At 41.9% G+C, this 20434-nt stretch overlaps 3 protein-coding genes across 3 annotated transcripts; all 3 read left to right on the forward strand.

Annotated features, from left to right (window-relative positions):
- Positions 1 to 3812: 3812 nt before the first annotated feature.
- On the forward strand, positions 3813 to 5606 carry LOC135543901 (endonuclease domain-containing 1 protein). Its single transcript, XM_064971215.1, has 2 exons — positions 3813 to 4138; positions 4384 to 5606. The coding sequence occupies exons 1-2, from the start codon at positions 3833 to 3835 to the stop codon at positions 4990 to 4992; spliced, it is 915 nt and encodes a 304-aa protein (XP_064827287.1). The 5' UTR covers positions 3813 to 3832; the 3' UTR covers positions 4993 to 5606.
- An 891-nt stretch (positions 5607 to 6497) lies between these two features.
- Positions 6498 to 7714, forward strand: LOC135543903 (endonuclease domain-containing 1 protein-like). Its single transcript, XM_064971216.1, has 2 exons — positions 6498 to 6686; positions 7024 to 7714. The coding sequence occupies exons 1-2, from the start codon at positions 6498 to 6500 to the stop codon at positions 7585 to 7587; spliced, it is 753 nt and encodes a 250-aa protein (XP_064827288.1). The 3' UTR covers positions 7588 to 7714.
- Positions 7715 to 10425: 2711 nt separating this feature from the next.
- Positions 10426 to 18567, forward strand: LOC135544346 (erythropoietin-like). Its single transcript, XM_064971887.1, has 5 exons — positions 10426 to 10621; positions 13441 to 13571; positions 13770 to 13856; positions 15924 to 16088; positions 18055 to 18567. The coding sequence occupies exons 1-5, from the start codon at positions 10606 to 10608 to the stop codon at positions 18208 to 18210; spliced, it is 555 nt and encodes a 184-aa protein (XP_064827959.1). The 5' UTR covers positions 10426 to 10605; the 3' UTR covers positions 18211 to 18567.
- Positions 18568 to 20434: the final 1867 nt, after the last annotated feature.

The following is a 20434-nucleotide window of genomic DNA, read 5'->3' on the forward strand; positions in this document are numbered from 1 at the left end:
CACAATACTTAGAATTATGTGTTGTGTGATTTACTTGACCTGTAATGTAATGACAAAGGAGGTAAATCTGATGTTGTCTTTCATAAACACTTGCGGTTCGCTTCCTCCATTTATTTTCTCTCAGAGCACGTACAGTATATCATGATCTCTCGCCTCATATATGAAATGTATAGCCTCACTCACTCACTCACTCACTCACTCACTCACTCACTCACTCACTCACACATTCTCCTTTGTCTCTGATACCAGTCTATACCATGGAAGTTCTTGTGTGCGTTATCTGTCTGTGGTTTTGTGCTAACCTACTATTACCAATGCCTTGCCACTGAAACTCACCTGATGCTGAAGGCCATTTGTTCTCCACAAAGAGAGATTAGAGAGCAGGTTTTACATTTTACAGCAATTTAAGCGTAAGTGGAGAGAGGAGAGACTGAGATGACAAGACAAAAAAGAGGGTTGATGGCAGAATGCTTTGCACAGGAGGGTTCCACGCAGCTCACTGTAATTGGTCCTCTCAGTAGATTGTAGTATTCCATAAGAGTGGTCTTATGATAGGTGACAGCCAATTCAAGGCCTGTCATACTCTGATTAGACAATCCAAGGAATTGAAAGGCAGCATTCAAGAATATGTGAAAATGTGATATACTGCCTAGAACGTGACGTAATCCTATAGCTTATAAAGTACCACAGCATGAGTCATAATACCCATAAAACTTAGCGGTCAAACACGGAAATGATTCCAATAACTTTTACATCATTAATGTTTTCCATATGGGATTTTCGAAACACTTAAAATAAGGGTGTGTTTCCTGTCGGTTTACCCTAGTGTGACATTTTGATAACAGTGTATATCCCTCTCGGACAAGATGATTTTTATCGATATATTTGCTTGTATATATCCCCACAAATAGAAATGCTAATTAGCTGTTAATCTGGCTATCACACAGAATGACAAATGCCGTGATGATCTGGACTGCCGAATCGAGGCAAAGGTAATAATCTCTGGATTAACTAGCTAACTTTAGTAATGAATACTTGTCTGAATTTGTTTAAATTGGTCATTTTGTATTTGTATTTATTATGGATCCCCATTAGCCATACTCTAAATACTCTTTCTGGGGTCCAGTAAAATTAAGGCATTTATACAATTTTTAAAGCATTACAATACATTCATAACAGATTTCACAACACACTAAATGTGAACTGTCTTCGGCAAGTTTTACATTTACACAATACCTGTTAGCATAGGTGTCAGCTAGAGATGACCTGCAGGAGTTTGCAGGGATTTGTAGTCCTGCAAGATGTCTACTTTGATGCTAATTATAATTTGAGAATTTGAGAACAAATAGAGCTGAATTATATTGATAAAAGTAATCTTGTCCGAGAGAGATTTACATGGTTAACAAAATGTCACACCAGGGAAAGTCAACATGAAACACAGGCCTTGATTGAAGTGGTTCTAAAATCCCCTATGGGAAAAATTTTAGGGGAAAAAAACGATTGGAACTATTTCAGCGTTTGACTACTAGGTTTTATGTGTATTGTGTATGTCCACCAGTGGTGGTCGGTGCTGTTAAAGATTTTTTTTCATGAGGATGCCCTTATTTCTATTACAGCATATTGGATGACTGTAATTCATACTCGATTCACCCAGTTCAATGTCACATCGATAGGTTGATACTCAAATTTTCCCTACAGCCATCATTAGGTTGCTACAACCTAGCCTGTGAATGACAGTTTACAATATAGGTGCACAGGTCGAGAGACATTTGAGTAATCAAGGTGACAGACAGTGAGCGTCACATTCAATACCACCTTTCACACTCTTGCCTGCATCTCGCTCATCTAGGTTTTAATCATTAGTTTAATAGTTCTAAACCAGGGTTTCTGTTGGACATATTCAGATATGTTTATCCCCGTTTTGTTCCGTTTGCTTCCGTTTAGAACGTTTCTCAACAGAATTGGCGGAATAATACACCCCGTATCCCATGCAAACACAGTTCACTTTCATAGCAGCCACATACAAACAGCATGATCACTTTGATTGTTGTAGCTATATTTCCTTCTCGCATCTACACACTCTCCTCCTCTCAACTTTTCCCTTCAGTTGTGGACTTCAGTACATAACATATCAGCTGTCTGTGACCAGTTGAAAAAACCTTTCCAAGTGAAACCTTCATATCATATCTGCTAACTGCTACACACAGCCTATATAAATATAGCTAGTTCTCTCTCTCTTGCTTCTCCTTCATTTTTGAAGAAATCAATTTGTTCAAAACTGTTCAATTATTCACTTTCTCTCGCTTTGAGTTAAATACTCACCACATTTTATGCACTGCAGTGTTAACTATCTGTAGCTTATGCTTTAATTACTAGATTCATACCCTGATAATTTGATTGGGTCCACAACATGTCAGTTCAGGCTGCAAGAGCTCTGATAGGTTTGAGGATGTCCTCCCGAAGTTGTCATAATACTGTGTAAGTCTATGGAAGCGGTGACAACCATGAGCCTCCTATCTTTTGCATTGCAGTTCGATATACCCAGAGGAGGATGGAAACTAGCTGTCCTCTGGCTACACCATGGTGCTACCCTACAGAGTGCTGTTGAGACTACTGTAGACCTTCATTGCAAAACAGTATGTTTCAATAAACTATTTGGTGGCGTGAATATATTGAGTATAGTTTTAACTTTTTGAATGTTTCACTATTGTTATGAAATTCACTTAGGATTATCCTCCCCTTCTTTTTCTGAGGAGCCTCCACTGGCATCCACTGTGGGGCTCTATAGCCTCCCCAGTGAGTGTACTACCTCCTCTGCTAAGACAACACTGAGCTCACTAAGCTGGGACTGAACAGGCTGCCACCAGGTGCTGAGGGTAGGCAACAACACATCTGCCACGCTGACCCTCAAAATGACACGCTGACCCTCGTGTACTCCTGTTCACCCACAACTGCGTGGCCGCTCACAACTCCAACACCATCATTAAGTTTGCAGACGACACGACGGTGGTGGACCTGTTTACTGACGACTATGAGATATAGGGAGGAGGTCAGTAACCTTATTGCTTTAACTCTTTTGACTCATCAAATAAGATGCTGCTATTGTTTATTATCTATCCTGTTGCCTAGTCACTTTATCCCTACCTATATGTACATATCTACCTCAATTACCTCATATCCCTGCACATCTACTCGGTACTGGTACCCCGTGTACATAGCCAGGTTATCATTACTCATTGTGTATTTATTTTTCTTTCTCTCTGCATTGTTGAGAAGGGCCCGTAAGTAAGCGTTTCACTGTTAGTCTACACCTGTTGTTTATGAAGCATGTGACAAATACAATTTTATTTGATTTGATTTAACAAGGTCTTTATGGCCTTTATGCTTGGTCAAGTCCTGCTGAGGCTGTTCCTCTTAAAGTTCCCCCTAAATTGCTAGATTGATGGTAGCAGTGGGGATAGTCACTCAGGCTGACATATATTACTGTGTCCTTGTCTGCGTTGGGCTTTGTGCGTGGGTTGCTTCTCTGCTAGAGGTTAAAGTGACCTGGCCTCCATGTATGTTAGGGTACTACTGCTATATGTATGTTCTTATATTTTCAGCTGTAAAAATTTACTGTTACAGTAAATTCACGTAATTGCTTTGCTGATTGGACAATATGGAACAGACCAACGCCTATTCTTGTTATTCATTCACAACACAAATTGGTTGGATAGCAGATCCCTCTGTCACATTATTTTACTCACTTTGCATATCTGGTCTGTGGTGTTTAAATTCTAACTCTACACCTTGTCTTTCACTTCACTCTCCTGCAGTTGTTCTGGTAAGAGCCATGCAATTCTCTCCGGGCTGTTTGGTGTTGGTGTTCTCCCTTTTCCATAGTGCACCTAGAGCTCCGGCCACTGTGGTTGAGGACTTCAACCATGTAGAACGATGCAAGGATTCCTTATACATGGGAACCCCACCACGGGGAATCATTGATGCCAAACTGAAGAAGATCTGTCAGCGCTATGCAGACAAGCCACGCTTCGTGACCCTGTACGACCCTCAGAAACGAATCCCTGTCTACTCAGCCTACTCCTTCAAGAAGACAGAGGGAGACCGGCGCGTGGACTACCCCTGGATGTATGAGCCACAGGTCAGTCAAATGCATTTTTGCTGTTGTTGTGAGTCTACTCCTTAAATGTTATGTTATACGTGTTTTCTATCTGAAAATGATGGTAATGTTAAGTCCCTATTTTGCAGTGACAGGAGTTGAAATGTTATAGCTGTTAACTGATTTATCATAGCCCTTCATTGAACAGTGTATAGCTTCTTTCCCTTTGTTACTATGTAGTCTACAATCGTGTGAATGATATGCTAATCCTTCTCCCCTCTCTCCAGCTGGCAGAGGTTGATGGCAATGGAAACATGCTACCCTTCCCTACCGGCTACCTGCACATGAAGTTTGAGGACAGCCAAGCAGTGCTGGATGACTACTCTGACGTAGTACTGTATGAACGTGGCCACCTGAACCCAGACCAGCACCAGTCTGACCCTCATGACCGCGCCTCCACTTACACCCTGACCAACGTGGTGCCAGAGATCAGAGAGTTCAACATTGGGCCGTGGCGTGAGCACGAGGAGCGTATCCGTGTCCGCCTCAACAACTACTGCCGTGGCACCGCATTCATTGTCACAGGGGTGACCACTACAGGTCACATGATTCGCCGGAACAACCAGGACCGCGTGGCCATCCCTGAGGACGTGTGGACTGCCTACTGCTGCACTGACTACGACCGCAACGCCCCCCACGATGTCCGCATCCGCTTCCCCTCCCAGGCTGCCCTGGCCAAGAACGCCAAGGAGGGCAACATGGTCCACGAGATAACTGTCCAGGACTTGGAGAACTTCCTGAAGACCCGGATGGACGTAGACCAGAACCTGCAGCTCTTCTATGACAACTGCATCTCCCCCTCCCCCCTCCCTCTGTACCTCCACCACACCATCTAAACGCTCCCCAGCAGCTACCATACACACCTACTCTCTGTGCTCTGTGTATCTCAAATGTGTATGCTCAGTGGGCTAGTAGTTTTTATAATGATTAAATATGATGTACACTGGCAGTTTGTTAAAAGTTTTGTACTTGTAACAGAACATTCATAGCATTTGGTCATGCTTTGGATATGTTTTTATTATCTAAGATCTGCTTTGCAAATGACTTCTGTTGTAGTGTAGGGTAATTGTCCTTCCAAATGACTTCTGTTGTAGTGTAGGCTAATTGTCCTTCCAAATGAATTCTGTTGTAATGTAGGGTAATTGTCCTTCCAAATGAATTCTGTTGTAGTGTAGGGTAATTGTCCTTCCAAATGAATTCTGTTGTAGTGTAGGGTAATTGTCCCTCTAGTTTCTGTATTTCTAGCACTCTTTTTAACTGCAATTGGCTTTGCCGCTATCTGTCCCCTTATAAAACAGCTCAGTGGCATTCAAATACAATGGTGTAGTGTGTCAACCATTCATGGAAAGGTGTTATCTGCGCATAGTTGGAAAGTGGTTGTAAAATGGACTATATCATCAAAGGCTGTAAAGAGTGTATCTTCTTTGAATAAAACAAATGAGTTCTCTGACTTCCAGGTGTCATGTTTTACTGTTTCAACCCAAAACCACTGTTCCCAAAGAGAAGGTCCTGCACACTTTAATTTATGCCTCATAATTCATTTACCTCTCAGATTATTCTGATTGACACGTTAAAAATCGTCCTCCAAAATGTGCCCATAGCTCAGGCAGCCCGACCATCCGCTCAGAACATGTTGAGCTGTGTGGTCATTAAACTAAGTGTTTGTGTGCATGGGTGAATTTGAATGAATGGTGTCTGAGCGGATGCAGTATAGCAATTTTTACATGAACTTTCTCGTAAACTATAGCCGCTCATATCTTCTATTACCTTTATTACTTGTTCTTTTTTACTTTACTTTACTTGTATTTTTATTGATTAATGTACTGCATAGTTGAGGGAAGTAGCACATAATCATTTCGATGCACCTTTTATACCTGCTGTGTATTTGACTAATTCAATTTGATTTAATTTGATGATAAAAAAAGGCCTCTCCTTATTAGGTGCCTACAGTTCTCAGTGCTTTTGAGCATGTGACTCGTATAAGTTTCCCCACTGGATGTGGGAATGGTTAGAACTGGGAGCATCGGGCTTACAGGTATGTCCTGCCAATCCTATAACATTGCTTTGCATGGGAAAGAGCCATTAATAAGTTTAGTGAAAGTAACGCTAACACTGACAGACTGCTAAATGCTGATGAGACTGACAGACTGCAGAATTAGTAACAGAGGAGTGTGAAGGTATCAGAGCAGTATTAAATACAGGGATATTTCTTTAGAGCATGAGGTCAACTTGGCAGCAGTCTTGGTATGCTGTTCTGAGTATGTTCCTGTGGGTGCCCTGGGCCTGGTGTGGCATGGTGGAGGACTTTGACCATGTGGAGCACTGTAAGGACTATATTTACATGGGCATACCACCACGGGGCTACCTGGCGGGCAGCAACCTGAAGAAGATCTGCCAGATCCTGGAGGACAACCCCCGATTCGTCACCCTCTATGACCCCCGCAGACACATGCCCCTCTACTCTGCATACACCTTCAAACGGTCTGACGGGGAGAAGAGCATGGACCAGCCCTGGATGTACAAACCACAGGTGAGTTGATGTCTGAGGACAGAGAGAAGGTAAGGAAAGTTAATTATTGTAACAACTGTGTTTTTTTCCCAGTGTGAGAATTCCCATGTCTGTAACTACAATTACTGTCTCATATGAAGGAGACTATTATGGTACCTTAGATATGGACTTGAACGATATTCAAAAACTAAAGCTCACTGTCTTGATCAGAGAATGAGTGAGCCTTTGTTTTTCGCACACACCCTCTATCTTCCTTTAGTAATAGCATGAATTACCACAATAAATATAGAGCTCTTTAATTTCAGCTAATCACAAAAGTAGGCTCTAATTTAAAGATAATCTCTCTCTCTCTTTCTAGCTGGCCTCCAGTAAATCCAGCGGTAATATGGAGGTCTACCCACAGTCGGCTCAGATGCACAAGCATCTCATGGACAGTCAGGCGGTGCTGGAGGACATTACAGACGTGCCCCAGTATGTGCGTGGCCAACTGAACCCAGACCAGCACCAGTTGGAGCCCCTCGACAAGGCAGCCACCTACACCCTGTCCAACGTGGTGCCTCAGATCAGAGAGTTCAACACTGGCCCCTGGGCCCAGCATGAGGACCGTATCAGACAACGCCTCAACATCTACTGCCGCGGCAATGCCTATGTCATCACGGGAGTTACCTCGGCCGGGAACATGATTCGGCGAGACAACCAGGACCGCGTGGGCATCCCAGAGTACATGTGGACGGCCTACTGCTGTCCAGACTACGACCACAATGCCCCCTACCTAGAGCGCTACCACTTTCCTGTGTTTGGGGCCTATGGTCTGAAAAATAGGGTCAACAATGCTGTGGTGGAGGTGCCTATCAAGACACTAGAGACGTTTCTGAAGGGGACGGTTGGACGTGGACAAGAACTACCAGATCTTCTACAATGACTGTGTGCCTGATGACATGTAGCCATACTAGAAAAGTTTTGTCTATAGCTGTAATGGTGACGGACATAAAAGCAAGGTTTTAGTATTGTGGGATCAAATGGTACATGGTGTTGATGTATTTATTCATACGTACACCAGAGGGAGCTTCTGTCAAACTTCTGCGTTTACATTGTAGTTACTGGCCCAATGCTCATAACCGCTAGGCTACCTGCCATCCACTACGTGGGGTTTATTTTTTTTTTTTTTTTTTTTGGGGGGGGGGGGGTAAAAAACTTGACCTGCATTTTGTCTACTTTGAAGCAACATTTTACTGTCAGTAAATGCAAGTAGACTGACACAACTATGTAACTTCATTCACTTTAGGACCCGAACCACGAATGTAGGTCAGTGGACAGGAAGGGGTTTTAAATGCATCCCATTGGCAGCATTGACCGGACAAAAGGATTTTAGATGCTTCTCATTTTTTTTAGTTGCTAAGTGGTTCATATTTGGTTCCTCTGTCCTTCTTGGCACACAATCTTTTTGCGTCTAAAAAAATCCCTAAAGCTGTATGAATAGGTCTGTATTTTTTACAACTGCAGGGCAACCCCAAACAATAAATGGACATATGCTACACCTATAGACAATTTTCACTCCTAGATTAGGGGAGTGTGGTATATTGAGCATTTTTTTTACATTTAGCATCACTACATCAAGGGAAATATAGTATTATTTCTAACAAATATATCTACATATATTTCAGGATGGGTATCCCTGGAAATAATCAGAATTAATGTAAACATAACAGTTTTGAAAACATACCGTGCCCCAAAAAAGCATAGGGACAGGGTAAATTGAGCCACCTTGGGGTAAGTTGGTGATGGTGTCCTGTGACAGTGGGCGATGGTAGGTCAAAGTTTAATTCATGGAATGGGGGTGTGATATATTATATATCTTAAATGTATACGTCACACCCTGGCAGGGAGGGGCTGTGACTAAAATTACCAGACTACGCCAGTTTCTGTTTAATACAGGGAACACTTCAACCAGTGAAATGCTGCTTTCAAAACAACTGAGAACTCGTAACTGGGAAATCTTTCCATCTTCAGTGTGTTCAAGACAACTGGGAACTCGAAGAAGAAAAAAACAAGCTCCGACTGGGAAAAGGTGTTTTTAACGGACATCCAACTCAAAATTCCAAGTCGGGAACTCAAGCCTCTTTCTAGAGCTCTGACTTTCCGACCTGAAGATCACTGACATCCTGATTCGACCTTGTTTTTTTCAGGGTTCCCAGTTGTCTTGAAAGCACCATAAGACACACAGGTTTGGGATGACAGGCCACCTTTTGGATTGGATCATGAGCAATACAATGGACCAGGCAAAACTATATTAACAATACCATTTTATTACAAAGATCTTTCAGTTACAACATTCCAAACCAACTCGTCATATTCTGTTTCAACTTTGCCAGTATAAATAACCACAGTCAATGACAAATACCCTGATGATGATACACACCCCTCTTGGAGCAAGAACTACAAAATAAAAAACGACAGCCGACAACCCTGAACGCAGAGCGAACTATTTTTAGGACGGATGCCACTACGTGCTAGCTCCAACCAGAGCTCTGTAGTTCAGACCTTTGTAGTTTGGACGAAAAACTTGTATCTTGCACTCCAGCGTCACGGACGTACTTGACGCAAACACAGGTGCACCAAAGGTTAAAAGGGAGGCAGAGGTCATGAACTGCAATGAAAGAGAGAAAGTCGTTTAGGGATCCTCTAATCACAGGAGGATCATACAAAAAAATAAATTATATTAAGCACCGCAAATCTCATAGTCACAGGACACACATGCAATCAGCAATTATTAAGGTCAGTCATTGGTGAAAGCAAACATAGATCTGTGAAAATTCAGTTAAATAGGAAAGCTAAAGTCCACCCTATGTCACATGCCTACATTCAGATATAGATATCTGTTCAATATCACTTAACCTTTCAAAGGTAAAAGTACAAATTATTTCAAATTCCTTACATTAAGCAAACCAAGATGGCACAATGTTCCTATTTTTTTGTTGCCTTGAGCACACTCTAACATTTAGACATAATTTCAAATTAAGCATTTGCGTTTAGTGTGTCCACCAGATCAGAGGCAGTGGGGATGATCAGAGATGTTCTCTTGTTAAGAGCGTGAATTGGACCTTTTTCCTGACTTAAATGTAACTAGTACTTTGGGTGTCAGGGAAAATGTATGGAGGAAAAAGTTTAAAAGTAAAAAGTTGTAAAAAATATCGTAAAGTAAAAGTACACATTCCTCACAAAAATGCATATGTACTTTACACCATTGATGGTGTCCTAGAAACAAGGTGAGGCCCAACTAACCCTTTGGCACAACATACCTGTATATTTATAGACTCTATAGGCCTATCTGTGATAAATTATTTTCCACACAAATAAAACAGAGAAAATATATTTATGCACAATAATCAATTCGGCATTTGAATCAATGTTCATTCAAAGCATATGGCAACCATTGCAAAGTAAAATATGGCATTTCCTCATTCTTAAATCAGTTACGAAAGACTAGAAACGATCACAAAAACGTTTTTGACGTCATCAGATGCGCGAATCACTGTGGGAATCCGGATGGGTTACTGGGTACATCAATGCCATCCATTCATCTAATTTAGAACAGACCGCTGAAGAATGACAGTCTGTACTTGAATGTTCAGCATACAGTGTGGTAAAATAAATCAATAAGTACACGGCAGCTTGCCAAAACACGACACGGCTAACCTAGAATGAAAATAGCCGCGCCCGGAGAGACCATCGAGCTTTCATCTCTGGTGCGCACGGGGCATTCCATTGCGCTCTGAACAAGGGGCAAGGACACAAGTGGAGAAAGCCTATTTCAAGCTAATTTCATATTGTGAATGCCTAAATACTAGACAATTCGGCGTAAAAAGTTATTTTTTACGGAGTATATTGCACATGTACTTTGTTTAGCAGCGCCTTCTAAACATGTTGCACCATTTTGCGAATGACTTCCATTTCAGGTAAATTACACATTATTTGATAACAATACTGTTTTTGTAATATACGGTAATACTGAAGCAAACATGTTAAGGCGATTAGGTCTATCCATTAACTTTTGTGCGCAAAGTTCCAAACGCATGTTTGAAAGTTTCCAGATTATATTTTCAGATGGACGTGCCTACGGTGCCTTCAATGGTATCGTTACGGCATGACTATTGGCATCCACAACCAGGTTTTCAGAATTTAAACGTCAAGGAGTTGCTGTATCTAGTCAATGGGTGAGGAATAGAACTATGCCCGCAACGATCTCTCTGGTGCATAAAGTAAGCAGTTTATTGGGTGTTTACACAGATTTGCAGACTTTATTGCAGGTGTAAAGAAATGCTTGTGTTTTCTAGCTCCAACAGTGCAGTATTATCTAGAATTACATAATAATGCACACATATATGTATATATATATATAACAGAAAGAGCAAGATCAGAACGAACAATGTCAGAGTCCTGAATACAATTATATATAATGGTGTGTATAGACAGTATATGAATAGAAAAGGTGTGTACAGCAGTCACTCCAATATTTGCAGGACAACGAGGACAATCTACCTTTCCAATGAAACTTTGCATTAGAAAGCAAAAAAGAAACCACTTGACCTCAATTTCGTCACTAGATTTCCCAACAAGGGTTCAAGGCATAAATGTACATATACCAGGCCTATATACAGTTGAAGTCGGAGGTTTACATACACCTTAACCAAATACATTTCAACTCAGTTTTTCACAATTCCTGACATTTAATCCTAGTAAAAATTCCCTGTGTTCGGTCCATTAGAATCACCACTTTATTTTAAGAATGTGAAATGTCAGGTATAATAGTAGAGAGAATTATTTATTTCAGCTTTTATTTCTTTCATCACATTCCCAATGGGTCAGAAGTTTACATACACTCAATTAGTATTTGGTAGCATTGCCTTTAAATTGTTTAACTTGGGTCAAACATTTCGAGTAGCCTTCCACAAGCTTCCCAAAATAAATTGGGTGAATTTTGGCCCATTCCTCCTGACAGAGCTGGTGTAACTGAGTCAGGTTTGTTGACCTCCTTGCTCACACATGCTTTTTCAGTTCTGCCCACAAATTTTCTATATGATTGAGGTCAGGCTTTGTGATGGCCACTCCAATACCTTGACTTTGTTGTCCTTTTTGCCACAGCTTTGGAAGTATGCTTGGGGTCATTGTCAATTTGGAAGACTCATTTGCGGCCAAGCTTTAACTTCCAGACTGATGTCTTAAGATGTTGCTTCAATATATCCACATAATTTCCATCCTCATGATGCCATTTATTTTGTGAAGTGCACCAGTCCCTCCTGCTGCAAAGCACCCCCACAACATGATGCTTCCACCCCCGTGCTTCACGGTTGGGATGGTGTTCTTCGGCTTGCAAGCCTCCCCCTTTTTCCTCCAAACATAATGATAGTCATTATAGCCAAACAGTTCTATTTTTGTTTCATCAGACCAGAGGACATTTCTCCAAAAAGTACGATCTTTGTTCCCATGTGCAGTTGGAAACCGTAGTCTGGATTTTTTATGATGGTTTTGGAGTAGTGGCTTCTTCCTTGCTGAGCGGCCTTTCAGGTTATGGCTATATAGGACTCTTTTTACTGTGGATATAGATAACTTTTTACCTGTTTCCTCCAGCATCTTCACAAGGTCCTTTGCAGTTGTTCTGGGATTGATTTGCACTTTTCGCACCAAAGTATGTTCATCTCTAGGAGACAGAACGTATCACCTTCCTGAGCGGTATGACGGCTGTATAGTACCATGGTGTTTATACTTGCATACTATTGTTTGTACAGATGAAAGTGGTACCTTCAGGCATTTGGAGAAAAAAAATTCTGAGGTCTTGACTGATTTCTTTTGATTTTCCCAATTTTCTCATGTCAAGCAAAGAGGCACTGAGTTTGACGGTAGGCCTTGAAATACATCCACAGGTACACTTCCAATGGACTCAAATAATGTCAATAGCCTATCAGAAGCTTCTAAATCCATGACATAATTTTCAGGAATTTTCCAAGCTGTTTAAAGGCACAGTCAACTTAAGTGTATGTAACTTCTGACCCACCGGAATTGTGATACAGTGAATTATACTTGAATAATACTTAATCTGTAAACAATTGTTGAAATAAATTACTTGTGTCTTGCACAAAGTAGTCCTAGCTGACATGCCAAAACTATAGTTTGTTAACAAGAAATTTGTGGAGTGGTTGAAAAACAAGTTTTAATAACTCCAACCTATGTGTAACTTCCAACTTCTTCAACTGTACCTCTACAGAAATCCATGACATACAGTAAGGTATCATTATGTTCTGAAACAATGCATTACAGTAAGAGTGACACAATAATTAGCCATGCACAATAACCTCATGATTATTTATCTGACATTGTGTTTATGTGTTCTTCTCAGGGTTAGAATGATCTGCATGGCCACAAACCTGTCTGCAGTTATTGGTCAATAAATCTGGGAAACCTGGGAGTTAGTTGTCATAGGGGGTTGATGTCTCTTCTGTGTAAATCCTCTGCAGAAGTAAATCAGAATTAGATTTTGTAACCCACCTCATAGAGAAGCCAACGTATTGGCTCGAATGGGTTTTCCCAGTCCAACAGTCAAAACAGTCAGTTAATATTGTACATCCTTCACAGTGTACCTGCTCTAGTGACCTTCTATTCTCTGGAACTGGTTGACATAACTTCCTGTTATGTGATTGTCAGATTTGCTGCCAGTCTGTAACTGCTCTCAGCTACCATTTCTAGCATTAGCCTGATGATGTGTGTGTGTGTGTCCCAGGGCCGGTGGTGGTACTGCTGACGGTACTCCAGTGGGCAGGACGAGGCCTCCCTTCTCCTGTCAGGCCCATCTGTGACCCCCGCGTCCTGGATCGCTTCATCATGGAGGCCCGCGACACAGAGACCGCTCTGGTGAGCTGAGGTCTAACCATCATGGACCTGAGCTACTTTTAAATGTTTGAAAAATGTCACATTAGAAGATGGATGATGATACTACCAGAGTGTATTATGTGCGGAGACAATTCAGCTTTGTTAGTGTGTTTGATCTGTTGGTGTGTCTCATCTTACCCTAACTGTGTCAATATGTCTTGCCTTCCTTCCCTCTTGCAGCGAGGTTGCAAGGCAGGGTGTGGGGTGACAGGCACATTTGTGGTTCCTCTGACAAATGTTGACTTTGTAGTCTGGGAGACAAAGGATGTGAGTACCTGTCTATCAGTTCAATACCTGAGTTGTTCCACGAAATTAGTGCTTTTTGATGAGTGCCCTTTGATATTTTAAGTAGAAATTGTGCACCAATATTGGTAAGATGTCTATATGACTATCGCCCAGTAGCACTCACATCTGTAGCCATGAAATGCTTTGAAAGGCTGATCATGGCTCACATCAACACCATCATCCCAGACACCCTGGATCCACTCCCATCCACATACTGCCTCAACAGATCCACAGATGACGCAATCTCTATTGCGTTCCACGCTGCCCTTTCCCACATGGACAAAAGGAACACCTACATGAGAATCAAAAAGAAAGGAGGACCAAGGAACTCTTCATATAATTAATTAAAATGCCTTTATTTGTATGGCATGTTCATTGGAGTACTCACTGGTGAAGGCCATGCAGCCAAACGTTTTTAAAATGTGTTTCCATTGAACATGCCATACAAATAAAGGCATTTGAATTAATTATATGAAGAGTGCCTTGGTCCTCTTTTCTTTTTGATGACCAATTTACCCCAAAACCTACTATTGTGTACCTTAGCAGCGCTTCCCTTCCCTTCCTCTTCTTTTTTTTTACCTTTGTGAGAATGCTATTCATTGACTACAGCTCAGCATTCAACATCATAGTGCCCTCCATGCTCATCACTAAGCTAAGGACCCTGGGACAGAACACCTCCCTCTGCAACTAGATCATGGACTTCCTGATGGGACGCCCCCAGGTGGTGAGGGTAAGCAACAACAGAGACGCCACGCTGACCCTCAACACGGGAACCCCTCAAGGGTGTGTGCTTAGTCCCCTCCTGTACTCCCGGTTCACCTGCATGGCCGCGTATGACTCCAACACCATCATTGAGTTTGCAGATGACATAATCACCGACGATGATGAGACAGCCTATAGGGTGTAGGTTAGAGACCTGGAAGAGTGGCAGGACAAGAACCTCTCCCTCAACCTCAGCAAGACAAAGGAGCTGATCATGGACTACAGGAAATGAAGGGCCAAGCTCGCCCCCATTCACATTGACAGGGCTGTAGCGGAGCGGGTTGAGAGCGGGTCTATCATGGTCCAAAAACACCAACACAGTGGTGAGGAGGGCACGACAACACCTCTTCCCCCTCAGGAAGCTTTGACATGGATAGATCCTCAAAAAGATCCTCCAAAAGTTCCACAGCTGCACCATTAAGAGCATCTTGACTAGCTGCATTACCGCTTGGTATGGCAACTGCTTGGCAACCGACCGCAAGGCACTACAGAGAGTGGTGCAGACGGCTCAGTACATCACTGGTGCCGAGCTCCCTACCATCCAGGACCTCTATACCAGGCGGTGTCAGTGGAAAGCCCTGAAAATTGTCAAAAACTCCAGCCACCCAAGTTATAGACTGTTCTCTCTGCTACCGCACAGCAAGTGGGACTGGTGCACCAAGTCTTGAACCAACAGGACCCTGAACAGCTTCTACCCCCAAGCCATAAGACTGCAAAAGAGTTAGTGAAATAGTCAACCAAATAGCTACCCGGACTATCTGCATTGACCCTTTTCACACTAACTTTTTGACTCATCACATACGCTGCTGCTACTGTTTACTATCTGTCACTTTATTTCTAGTTATATGCACAGTACATATCTAACTCAATTATCTCATACCCCTGCACATTGTCTCGATACTGGTACCCTTTGTATATTGCCAAGTTATCATTATTCATTGTGCAACATATATTATTTTATTATTACGTTTATTATTATTATGTTTGACTTTTCTATTTTCTTTCTCTGCATTGCTGGGAAGGGCCTGTAAGTAAGCATTTCACCGTTAGGCCACACCTATTGTTTACAAAGTTAACATTTGATTTGATTTGAATTTACATGGAGTCCATTGAGTCCACTGAGCTCTAACTGCCAATACATGTATTTCTGTACAGTGTACCCATTACTACAGGATTCACCCTAATGTGCATGCATCTTTAGCTATATAATGATAATGTATTATGACATTCTGTGAGTTTTGTTTTAGCGTACGCATGTATATAATGCGTGTATGTGTGTATTCCCAGACTGAGGAGCAGGCTTTGGAGGTCCAGTCGGGGATGTCTCTGTTCGGCCAGGCCCTGGGTGCTGTGAGGGAGTCAGTGAGCCGTGTTGCCGTGCAGATCCTCATCGACAACAACAACAGCAACATCCACAGCCTGGGCCAGGTGCTGCGCAGCCTCCACATCCAGGTAACTCACTGAGGAGTGTGAGTGTGGTGTGAACCTTTTTGTTATGTAGGGCCAGGAGAGTTCCTGGTCTGATCACATGGTAAAGAAAACCTCCTTGCCCAATAGGCACAGAGTTATTCCTGATCACATGACCTAACCAGGAAAAACTCCTATCCCACTTATCAGATATGTTTTGTGTCTCTGTTTCTACCATATATCACGTTTTAAGGTATGACCCCGTGCAGACAGTGTTGAAAAAACAAAAGTTTATTCCTTAAACAGGGACAGGCAAACGACAGTTCAAGGCAGGCAGGGGTCAATAATCCAGAAAGGGTGTAAGGTACAAAACAGCAAGCAGGCACAGGGCCAGGTCAGGCAGAGGTCAGTAATCCAGAGTAGTGGGGCAAAGGTACAGGATGACAGGCAGGCTCAGGGTCAAGGCAGGCAGAACGGTCAGAACCGGGAAACTAGAAAACAGGAGCAAGGAAACAGGTGGGAGCAGGGAAACAAAATGCTGGTAGGGATTCTACGAACAAAGTGAACTGGCAACAGACAAACAGAGAACACAGGTATAAATACACAGGGGATAATGGTGAAGATGGGCGACACCTGGAGGGGGGTGGAGTGAGATTGCAGAGCGCCAAATTCAAATACAGAAATACTCATTATAAAAATTCAGAAAACAAAACATATTTTACATCGGTTTAAAGATTAACTTCTTGTGAATCCACCCACGGTGTCAGATTTAAAAAATGCTTTACAGCAAAAGCATACCTTACGGTTATTTGAGAACATAGCCCACATAGAACATAGCCCAAATTATTACAAACAGTAACCAACCAAGCAGAAGTGTTACAAAACTCTGAATTAGAGATAAAATTAATCTCTTACCTTTGATGATCTTCATATGGATGCACTCAGAAGACATTCATTTACTCAATAAATGTTCCTTTTGTTCGATAAAGTCTCTTTATATCCAAAAATCTCAGTTTTGTTGCGCGTTTTCTTCAGTAATCCACAGGCTCAAACTCAGTCAAAACAGGCAGACAAAAAAATCCAAATTGTATCCGTAAAGTTCATAGAAACATGTCAAACGATGTTTATATTCAATCCTCAGGTTGTTTTTAGCCTAAATGATCTATAATATTTCAACCGGACAATAACGTCATCAATATAAAAGGTAAACAAGAAATGCACTCTCTTGCACATGAAAAAGCTCTGTGACACTTCAGGGTCCACTCATTCAGACTGGTCTTACTCCCTCATTTATAAGAATACAATCCTGAAACAATTTCTAAACACTGATGCCATCTAGTGGAAGGCATAGGAACTGCAAATTGAGTCCTAAGTCAATGGATACTGTAATGGCATTGAATAGAAAACTACAAAACCAAAAAATGAATGGATTTTTCTCAGGTGTTCGCCTGCCAAATCATTTCTGTTATACTCACAGACACTATTTTAACAGTTTTGGAAACTTTAGAGTGTTTTCTATCCAAATCTACCAGTTATATGCATATCATATCTTCTGGGCCCGAGTAGCAGGCCATTTAATTTGGGCATGCCAAAATTCAGAATGCTGCCCCCTACCCTAGAGAAGCTAATTAAGGTGCCATCAGCCGCCTTTGATGGGTACAGTCAGCCAGACATTCCCTTGTCCTCTCTGCCCTCTCCCCTCAGTGTACCACCACCTACCTGCCGCGCTTTGTTTGCTTTTCTGTCAGAGGCGCCACTCTTCTCAGAAACTTGTGCCTTTTAAGGGTACTGCAGTTCAGTGACTGACATGGCATTGAGCAGGCCGGGTATGACAGTGGAAGTTAGTGGAAAGGTGACAGAATGGGGGTTCTATTTGGCTGCATACGGTTTGGTATGGAGTAGCAGGCCAAGAAGAACCTGGAATAGACCCTCTTCCACAGAACAGATGAGTGGTGCTTTTTTCCCCAGGGTAGTGTACTAAACCTTGTTCTTCCTCCCATCCATTGAACAGGACCTGCCCCTTCCTCCAGCACCAGTAGTAGGGGACTTAGTGACTAGGAAGGTGTCGTCCTTATCTGAGCTGCTCCATGTCCACACCAACTTCCTACGAGGGAAGGTTCGCCTGCTGCTCACCAACGCACCTGCCTGTCAACAGAACAGCACTTGATTGGAGCTTTCCTCTGTGATTGGACCGTTGTTTAGAGAGAGGATGAGGTGATTGGACTTTTGCTGAGGTCTCTGAATGGCTTACCAGTATGGAATGTGTAGACAAGGTGATTTCTGACCGGACAGAAACTGGTGGATAAGTAAGTTCCCTGTGGGTGGAGTTGGTGAGAACATGAATGAGTGAGAGAGAAAAAAACAAAGTTCTACAGCTCATTGACCTCACCGGTTCCTCGTACTACCTAGCAGTACTGCCAAAGAGCTCTGATGCATGCAGTGGAATAAGCTTCATAAATAAAGTCCTAAATCCAATAATTGTATATTATGTTCTATTTATACAGTTTGCATTAAACTTGTATTAAATGTGTTTTTATATAAATCTCTATTTTCAAATATGAGTGTGTCCCTTTTAGTCTTTGAACCATAGGTTTCTCATTGATGCTAAGGTTTAACATACCAAAGTCAGTGTTTGTGTGTTCATGTTATATCCTTGCTCAGTGCCGTTATAATTCAGACCACAGGTACACTTTGCTGCACTCTGTCTGTCTGTACCCTTCCCTCCCTCCACGCCCCCTCCCTCTACCTTTCTCTGGCTCACCCTGTCTTTGGGGTCAGAGCAGACATTGTATTTCACCACCAGGCAGCACATACAGCTCTTCCAGCCTGGCAGGCAGAGAATTGAAGATGAGAATGAGTTCAGTTCCTGGAGACAGTTCTGCACTCTGTTGCCCTCTGCTGGATAGACCGTGACATCATTGCCCTACTTAGACCCCGCAGACACAAAGAAAAGCTCCATGGCTATAAAAAGAAAAGACATCATCAGGAAATCATCTCATATTTGTGCATATAGACCAAATGCTCACCCGAAACAAAAAAACATACAAAAGAACACCAACCAAAGTATGTCAACATGGGTAATTATTAATCAGATCGGATCCACTCACAGATTATGGATTTAAATAATTAGATGTTGTGTGTTCATAGACAATAACAGGGAGGCAAATGTGATAATTTGTTTAAGAATGTATTTTTAATGTTCTCCATTTCAGGTGCACAACATACAGTCTGTAATAGCCTCTATATGAAATAGAAATATTAACTTCATTCTTTAAACCCGTTCGTTATGCTTCCTTACAGTGTCTTAATCCTCCAGTAAGTGCTGATTTCAGACTAAATGAAAACAGAGACAAACAGGTGCAAACCTTTTTGGGCAACCCAGCGTGAACCTTGGAAAAGTAGAGATTTGCATCCTTGTAATGTTTCTTTGTAACATTGAGCCAAAGTCAGACTTTAGTGTCACTGTGTAAACTTGGTGAGAGTGTGCTTCCAGAGTCTGTTGGCTGCCATATCCCTGGTTTCCAAATTTCAGTCATATATATATATATATATATATATATATATTTATTTTTTTAGAAAAATACTGTATTTTTTCACTTTTCCTTTTTGGAAACATGGGCCTCTCAAATGGACAGCAAACAGGTGGGCTGATATTCCCAGAAAATGACTTAAACAGAGAGTGTGCATGGCAGACATTATAGTAAAGGATAGCAAAGCAACCACAACCATCAGAGTCTGAAACAAGACTAAAGAGTACAACGGAGTTGACAACATACTGTACCTGTTCTAAGCTATGGGTAATACTGTATGTCATATCTCAGGACAGTGAGTGTCACTAACAAGTACCAACAGCACCACCATCAAGATTCAAGTTTCCTAGCTCTGTAGGTTTGGGTTGAGCACAGTTTCAAACCATGGCTTTATCTCTACCACTCTCCATCGGTGCCTTCCGATTTTCTTTCCTTCTGTCTCTCGCTCTTGATAACTCTCCTATTTTCTTTTTCTCTGTATACCTATTCTATCTAAATCTGCTATTTATGCAGCTCGTATCTTTGGCCACTTAACAGATGCAGAAGGCTCATCTTAAATTAATCCAAACAAAATCTGTCTTCATGATTGATGTGGCAATTGACAATTGTGCAAGTAATGCCCACCTCCATCCAAAAACCCCCACACACATCCAGTATGTCCTTTCTACCCCAGAGAAACCTGAGCCATATCCCCTTTACCTACTGCTATTATGTTGAACTCAATCATGCTAGGATTTTAGATGTAGTTCACAGATCATTCATTGTATGTTAATAACTGTCTACATGTTCCCATAACTTGTTGCACTTTGACCTTGAAAATCGAAGAAATTAAAGAGAATCAAACAACAACAACGGATCAGC

Source organism: Oncorhynchus masou, chromosome 8, assembly GCF_036934945.1.
Source record: "Oncorhynchus masou masou isolate Uvic2021 chromosome 8, UVic_Omas_1.1, whole genome shotgun sequence".
Taxonomy (NCBI): domain Eukaryota; kingdom Metazoa; phylum Chordata; class Actinopteri; order Salmoniformes; family Salmonidae; genus Oncorhynchus; species Oncorhynchus masou.